Raw genomic sequence first — 7670 nt, 5'->3', positions numbered from 1 at the left:
CGGGGCTTGATCCCAGGACACTGAGATCATGACCTGAGCCGAAGGCAGCGGCTTAATCCACTGAGCCACCCAGGCGCCCCTCTTTAGCTAGTTTTTATTATTATTTTTTTTTCTTTAATTAATGGCTGCTCTGAAACAGTCTGAAAACAGAAATTCGATGCTAGTAGAGCTGGGTTTCTCCTTTGGAGCAGAGGGCCCTGGAATGAGGCTTTAGGTCAGGGGTGGGAGTGGACACACTGCTTGTCTTTGAGTGATGGCACTTGGGTCCCTGCGGACACGTGTGAGAGGACCAGGCGTTATAAAGCTGCACTTTGCCAGAAGCACAGAACAGACAGTCGACACACATCCAGAATGGTATGTGCTTGGAAGGACAATGGCATGTGTAGTAAGCGGGTCTATGAATGAGCCCTGCACTGTGCCAGGCTTGAGGAGCCCAGGGTGGCAAGAGAAATGTTAGGATTGGGGAGGTTGAGGGCACAGAGGCAACCTGCTGTAACAGAAGGGCAGAAGAGGTATAAGAGGGCTATGGTGACACCTGTAAAACCAAAATTTGAATTTCTTCACCAAATCACAAAATGTGAGATGTAGGAAACACAGCCTTGACACCTAAAAAGAAGACTCCATCCAACAAACACCGGCTGTGTGGACACAACACACAGGGGGATGAAGCCCATCCAGGTCCTTGGGATGCTCGTATCTGGGGCGCTGTGACAAAGCAGGAGGGTTTATCTGTAAATCCAATTCATTGTAAGGCAAGAGGAGACCGCAGGTTCTAGGATAGAGGGACAGAAATATATCCCACATTGTTCCCTTTCTTTTTGGAAAGATCTGAGGATTCTCATAGTTGCATGGCATTTCTTTCAGACCTTTCCTTTAGACTGAGTGTAAGGATCATTTATTTTTTTGAGAGATTTCATGAGCCACACCAAACATAAGGCAGAGAATCTTGATATCCAAGAACCAAGTTATAGTAATGGAAATAAAGTCACTGAAAGATAATAGTCTAACAGTAGGGGGATGGTTTATTTTATTTATCTTTTTACAACATTAATTTATTTGTCAGACAGGGGGAGACGGAGAGAGACCATGAGCAGGCAAAGGGAGAAGCAGGCTCCCCGCTGAGCAAGGAGGCCGATGCAGGACTCCATCGTGACCTGAGCCAAAGGCAGAATCTAACTGACCCAGCCACCCACATGTCCCTAGGGGAATGGTTTAGCTAAATTCTTAAATTAATGTATTAAAAACTGATTAACTATTATTTTGAAGACTCTAGCAAGTGATAAGAACTTCAGATGTGTTAAATGGAAGAAAATTAGAATAACAAAATCATATCTAGCATATGATTGTAACTATATATAAAGGATGTATGCAAATGAGAACCAAAACTGGAAGAAAACTGGGAGAAATAAGAACTTTTTGTTTATAGGATGGTGCAAGTATGGGTAAAATTTATACTCCATGAATAGTTATAATGTTATTTGATTTTAAAAAATATTAGAGGCCAGAAAAAAGGAGGAATTTTCTAAAAAAGTGTTTTTTTGTTTTTAAATATTTATCAGAAAGAGAGAGAACACAAGCAGGGGGAATGGCAGGCAGAGGGAAAAGCAGGCTCCCTACTGAGCATGGAGCCCAGTGTGCAACTCAATCCCAGGACCCTGGGATCATGACCTGAGCTAAAGACAGACGCTTAACCAACTGAGCCACTCAGGCATCCCAAGGAGGATTTTTTGGGAAAAGGTATTTATCTATTTATTTATTTATTTATTTATTTATTTATTTATTTATTTATTTATTTGAGAGAGAACATGAGAGCGGAGAGGGTCAGAGGGAGAAGCAGACTGCCCGCTGAGCAGGGAGCCCCATGTGGGACTCGATCCCAAAACCCAGGGATCATGATCTGAGTGGAAGGCAGACGATTAACTGACTGAGCCACCCAGGGGTCCATATTTTTATTTTTTAGAAGATTTTATTTATTTATTTATTTGAGAGAGAGAGAGAGCACAAGTGGGGGGAGGGACATTGGAAGAAGGAGGGAGAAGCAGACTCTCTGCTAAGCAGGGAGCTCTATCTACATGGGGTTCAATCTGAGTCAACCAAGCCCCCCAGGAGGATTAGTTTTATTTTATTTTTATTTTTTAATTTTAATTTATTTTTAATTAAAATTTTATTTGAGAAAGAGAGAGAAAGAGAGAGACAGAGTGAAAGAGCATGAGAGGGGAGGTCAGAGGGAGTAGCAGACTCCCCATGGAGCTGGGAGCCTGATGTGCGACTCCATCCCAGGATTCCGGGATCATGACCTGAGCTGAAGGCAGTCGCTTAGCCATATGAGCCATTCAGGGACACTTAATTAATTAATTGATTAATTTTTAAAAGATTTTATTTATTTGACAGACAGAGATCACAGGTAGGCAGAGAGGCAGGCAGAGAGAGAGAGGAGGAAGCAGGCTCCCTGCTGAAGCAGAGAGCCTGATGTGGAACTCGATCCCAGGACCCCAGGATCATGACCTGAGCCGAAGGCAGAGGCTTTAACCCACTGAGCCACCCAGGCGCCCCCCCTTAATTTATTTTTAAAATATTTATTTGAGATAGAGAGGAAGAGAGTACACAGAGGGAGAGTGAGAGAGAGAGAAGACTCCCCACTGAGCAGGAAGCCCGATGTGGGACTTGATCCGAGAACCCCGAGATCAGGACCCAAGCTGAAGGCAGAGGCTCAACCAGGTGCCCTAAGGATTCATTTTTCAAAGGCAGAACGTGCTGGGGCATGCTGAGCATGGAGCCTGCTTAGGATTCTTTCTCCTCTACCCACTACCTCACGCTTGCTCTCTCTCTTTCTCAAACAAAAAAGAAAAAAAAAAAGCACAAAACAAACCAAAAGCCAGCCCATGCGAAAAGGACACTTAGATCCTCCTCTCTCCCCCCGAGAGCAGGAAATAATCTCCCACATGCAAAGTGCTCTCCCTGTACCAGCAGATAGAGAGACATCCTTATTATCAGAAACAGGGAATTCAGGGCCCAGAAGGTATAGAAACAGCCCATTTTACTTTTCACTAATTTACTACTCCAGCCCAAATTCTGTTTAGAATTCCTTACTTACTGAAGCTCCCAGAGTTATGTCTTCTTTACCCTGTCAATTCCTCACAGATTTATTGTCTGTTTGTCTAAAAAGTATACAAACTGCCTGCCTTGGTCTTTCTTTGGGGTTCAATTTCATTACTGGGTCTCTGTACCTGTGTAATAAAACTTTTCTTCTCTTCTGTTAATATGTTTCATGTAAATTTAACTCCTCCAGCTAGAAAAACCTTGGCCAGAGAAGAATTTCTTCCTGTCCTTTGGTGCAATCAGTGGGAAACTGGCGGGGGAAGAGAAAGGTATTAAACGGAGCATCTTAATTTATGAGCTCGCAGGCAGGGCCCCTAACAAAGCCTTGCACAGGGTAAGACAACTCGATAATTTGCTGAGGCTTACATGCTTCTGGGAAGGCTTCTAATTTAATTTAGTTCTCAAGAACTAGAGAAAGGGGGCGCCTGGGTGGCTCAGTGGGTTGAGCCTCTGTCTTCGGCTCAGGTCATGATTTCAGGGTCCTGGGATAGGTGGCATCAGGCTCTCTGCTCAGCAGGGAGCCTGCTTCCCCTCTTTCTCTGCCTGCCTCTCTGCCTGCTCGTGGTCTTTGTCTGTCAAATAAATAAATAAAATCTTAAAAAAAAAAAAAAAAAAGAAATAGAGAAAGAAAAACAAGTTTATGTTTATAATGGGGAAAAACAATCACACAATGAACGTGGAATCCCAGCGTGGATTTTCTAGACTACAGACCCCACAGAGTATTCACGCACTGCTCACTCTGGGTGGTTTCTCCCCAGGATGCATTCTGTACTTTCAAGTTTCCCGCCCAGCGGCGGTTCAGACAGACTCCCCACGGCCGGCAGCCTGGAACCCCGGCAGCACCTCCCTTCCATTTTTCTCTGACATTTCTTACCAGGATCTACAAGTGCCAGACGCTTGTCTCGGGACAGAGAAGCTCTCTCCTCCTGGTTGAACATTCTGTCGATCATCACCATCTCAGCAGAGGGATTGATCCGCTGAAAACAAGACAATCTGGTCATTTCAGATGCCTTTTAACAAGGTACACCCATCCCACTGCGTCTTTGAAACTAACGAAGCAACCAGACATAAAGATTTGGTGTCTACGTTCTACTCACGTCCCATTTAGCTCCATTTATCCTTGTCACGTAAAGATGCATTTTTTGAAATTGTAATTTTTGGGAAAAGGTGATTTACACTGACTTCTCGAGAGGGTATGAAAACTAGGCCTGCCTCCCTTGCTTCCCCCGCATCTCTCTGCAGGTACCCACACCGAGCTGTTTAATAGGCTCTGCACAAAGTGGTTTGAAGCGCACAAAGGCACTGACTTTCATCTCTGTATCTGTATCTAATCTGACGTATCTTATTTCCCCTCTGCTTAATAATATGTTAGAGATCTTTTCATGAGGATGACATTTTTCTTGATATTCTACTATGATTTCAATGTGTTTTTTAGAAGACTTTCCTTAAAATTATTTTTTGCTGTACAGAAATGAAGCTTAAATTATATTTGTGAGTCTTATTTAACATGAAAATTCATAGCAGATATAAGATAACTTGACCAAGTAAGTGGTCCTTTCGTAAAAAATGGTAAGAGTTAAGTCTTTTTAATATCTCAGCATTTTTTTTTCCTGAAATGGTTATCAATATAAGAACAACTATTTCAAAGTTTGGAGGCAAAATTTAAAGTAAATATAAATTATACATATATATAAGTAAACACACACACACGTTTATACTGTATCATGTAAGTACATAATGTAATTCAACTAAGCTCCCAAGGTATATCTCAAAGCTGATCTTAAATTGGAAACTGCCTGTAAGAGGTCAGTTTATAGGTGAAAGCCTGTATGATTTCAGATTTGGTTCTAAAATCTCAGAAGAATAGGGGGCACCTCTGTGGCTCAGTGGGTTAAAGCCCTTGCCTTCGGCTCAGGTCATGATCCCAGGGTCCTGGGTCTGAGCCCTGCATCGGGCTCTCTGCTCAGCAGGGAGCCTGCTTTCTTCCCTCTCTCTGCCTGCCTCTCTGCCTACTTGTGATCACTGTCTGTCAAATAAATAAATAAAATCTTAAAAAAAAAAAAAAATCTCAGAATAGGTTTGGTCTTTCAATCATTTCCTGAGGCATCTTCTTTCTCTAACTGGTGCTTTAAAACTAAGTTTAGTTTCTCTTTGGGATGATGAAAACTTTTTGAATTTGACTAGTGGCTGATGGCTGCAAAACCTTACGAACATACTAAACATCATCAAGCTGCATATTTTTATGAGACTGATGCGCTGCCTACTGCGCTGAGGCACCTAAGCTGCATATTTTTAGATCGTGCATGAACTTTATGGTATGTTAATGATCACTCAGTTAAAAACAAGATAAAGCTAATTTCCACATCTGTCATCCCCTGGGCTTTTCAGATGTTCCTCTGAACAATATTCCCCACATCTCTGGGCTGGTGAGAGGGAGCTGACAGCATCAGAGTGTGCATGGGGGCTGGGAGCCTCAGATGGTCCTAGTCTGTTCCCTAGCTCTGCTAACTGCTCTGCAAACCCAGTAGCTGCAGGACGTTTGGCAAATTACTTAACCAAAGCCCTGGTTTGCTCATTTAGAACCAGGAGAACCACAGCACTCATCAGGTGTGGGCAATCATGACAAGTGCAGCGAATGCCAAGTTCGCTTGGCAGGAGGACCAGTCAGGTGGAAGGTTTTCTACAGTCTTCAGTATCTGTGCCTTTGAGATTATGTTGGGAGAATGTAATTCCCTGAAGTTTTTTCCTCTCTGAATTACTAGCTGTGACCTGTGGGGTCTTAAAAAAACAAATACACTTGGTAGCATGAATTTTACCATGGCATCTTCTAGAAGCAGGCATCTGTATTTGTTAAGCATAGCTTGGGTCCTTTTTAGGAGCTGAGTGGCAACTGTTTCAAATTCATTGTCGACTTTAAAAAAAGAGAGAGAGAGAGAAAATGGTAAGAGAGTGCAATCACTCACTAGGTCTTTTCTTTCTCAGGACTGAAATGCATTACTCTTCCATTACTCAAACATGTCTTGCCTGTGACAGTCTTCTCTTCTTAGGTTAGCTTTCCTTGATTAAACGTGCTTCTGCACTTTCCCTCACTGTCCACTGTTAGGTGACTGGGGAACTCATCAAAATACTACCTTATTTTAACTTTAATTAGGAGGCCAAAACTAGAATACTTCTAACATGACCTATAAAAGAAAACCATAAAGCACAGACATGCAATAAATATCAATGAATAGAGAAGATCTGTTAGTGGAGGGCAAACCTCCACTTCCTTCCAGTGTTATGAGAAACGGAAACAGCTGAACAAGGAAATTAGGACTTGTTTTTTTAGGACTGGTTTTATGTAAGGACATAAACTAGTTCATGATATCTTGCAGGTCACAGTGCTGTGGCTCTGTCCTTTTCTTGCCGGTCTCCAAAGGTTTCCCATTTTCTAGTCACTCTGTGTCTTCCCATCCCTGTGTCATGCTGGATCTGGACCCTATTCCCCAGACGCAGGGGACTGACTGGGACTAATCTGCGCTCAGATCAGAGACCGCAGCCAGGTAAGCAAGGCTGGTGGCCGCTGTGGGTGGGGTGAAAGCAGCGGAGGGCAGCATCTGCAGCTGGCCGTCCAAACAACACTTTGGGTTCAGTGCCCCCTGAATTGGTCAATAAAATACTCTGACCTTTGGGTATCCCCTCACCGAATATTGAGAAGAGTAAGTCACAACCCTAAACAGGGACCACAGAAATGGAGTAAACTGGGAACAAGTTAGGTCTACAATGAAAGACACGAACATGACCACCATCTGGGAGCCACAGGGCTTTCGCTCTTCTGTGGGGCATCTGTATGATGGTGTCTGGTGTCACAGGGGTGCTCTGGGGTGACAGCCTGTTTACCTTTCTTCAAGTCTTCCTCCGTGGGCATGGAGCCCTGGCACACGTGGTAGGACAGGAGCCTCTGTACCGCATCTCTTAGCGATCGGAACTGACTTTTGTCGGGTGTCACAGCGTGGGCTTGGTCCCTCTGTAACTGCTGGAGAATGCTTTAAAAGAGGAATTGCCAATATCAGTGGAGATCCGTGGCAGGAAATCTAGTCATGATGGCTATTTGCATGCAAAGAAAGTCAGACCTACAGGAGTGTTATTATTCGTAGGATGGTGGTTCTGTGTTTTCTTCAGTTTCATACTTTGTACACCATGTTGGGAGTACAGTTTGGTTGAACTATCTCCACAGGGGACTCACACTATGACCTTGGCTTCAAAAACATGGTGTTCCCACCAACCCCTCATGTGGGGGTGCTCACACGGATCTTGGCAATGCCTGACCGTTGGCCAGCTAAGCTTATGCTAATATTTCTGTTCCAAACACAGGAATTTATCAAACCACGCTTCTCCGCAGAGACCCTCTGGCCGATCAAAGGGTAATGTGGTATGCTAAAGACAAGAGAACTATTCTCCTTCAGAACAAACGAGCAGACAGTAGACTCAAACTATAATTGGTACATAGCTGACCCTTTAACAACATGAGGGGGCTGGGGGCACTGACTCCTGGCATAGTCAGATATCAGTATATTACCTGACTTTTCCAG

At 43.6% G+C, this 7670-nt stretch overlaps 1 protein-coding gene across 4 annotated transcripts in view; it reads right to left on the bottom strand.

The window, feature by feature from the left end:
• The window catches only part of BICRAL (BRD4 interacting chromatin remodeling complex associated protein like), a 94141-nt gene that overhangs the window by 4694 nt on the left and 81777 nt on the right, over positions 1–7670 (bottom strand). For all 4 annotated transcript variants that reach the window (XM_032339996.1, XM_032339997.1, XM_032339998.1 and 1 more), the window contains 3 exons: positions 6979–7124; positions 5916–6010; positions 3974–4076 (listed from right to left, as the gene is read on the bottom strand). In XM_032339996.1, the coding sequence (XP_032195887.1) occupies positions 3974–4076; positions 5916–6010; positions 6979–7124 (344 nt within the window). The remainder of the gene's footprint in view (positions 1–3973; positions 4077–5915; positions 6011–6978; positions 7125–7670) is intronic.

Source organism: Mustela erminea, chromosome 4 (assembly GCF_009829155.1).
Source record: "Mustela erminea isolate mMusErm1 chromosome 4, mMusErm1.Pri, whole genome shotgun sequence".
Lineage (NCBI taxonomy): Eukaryota > Metazoa > Chordata > Mammalia > Carnivora > Mustelidae > Mustela > Mustela erminea.
This window is presented reverse-complemented; position numbering and strand designations above follow the sequence as displayed.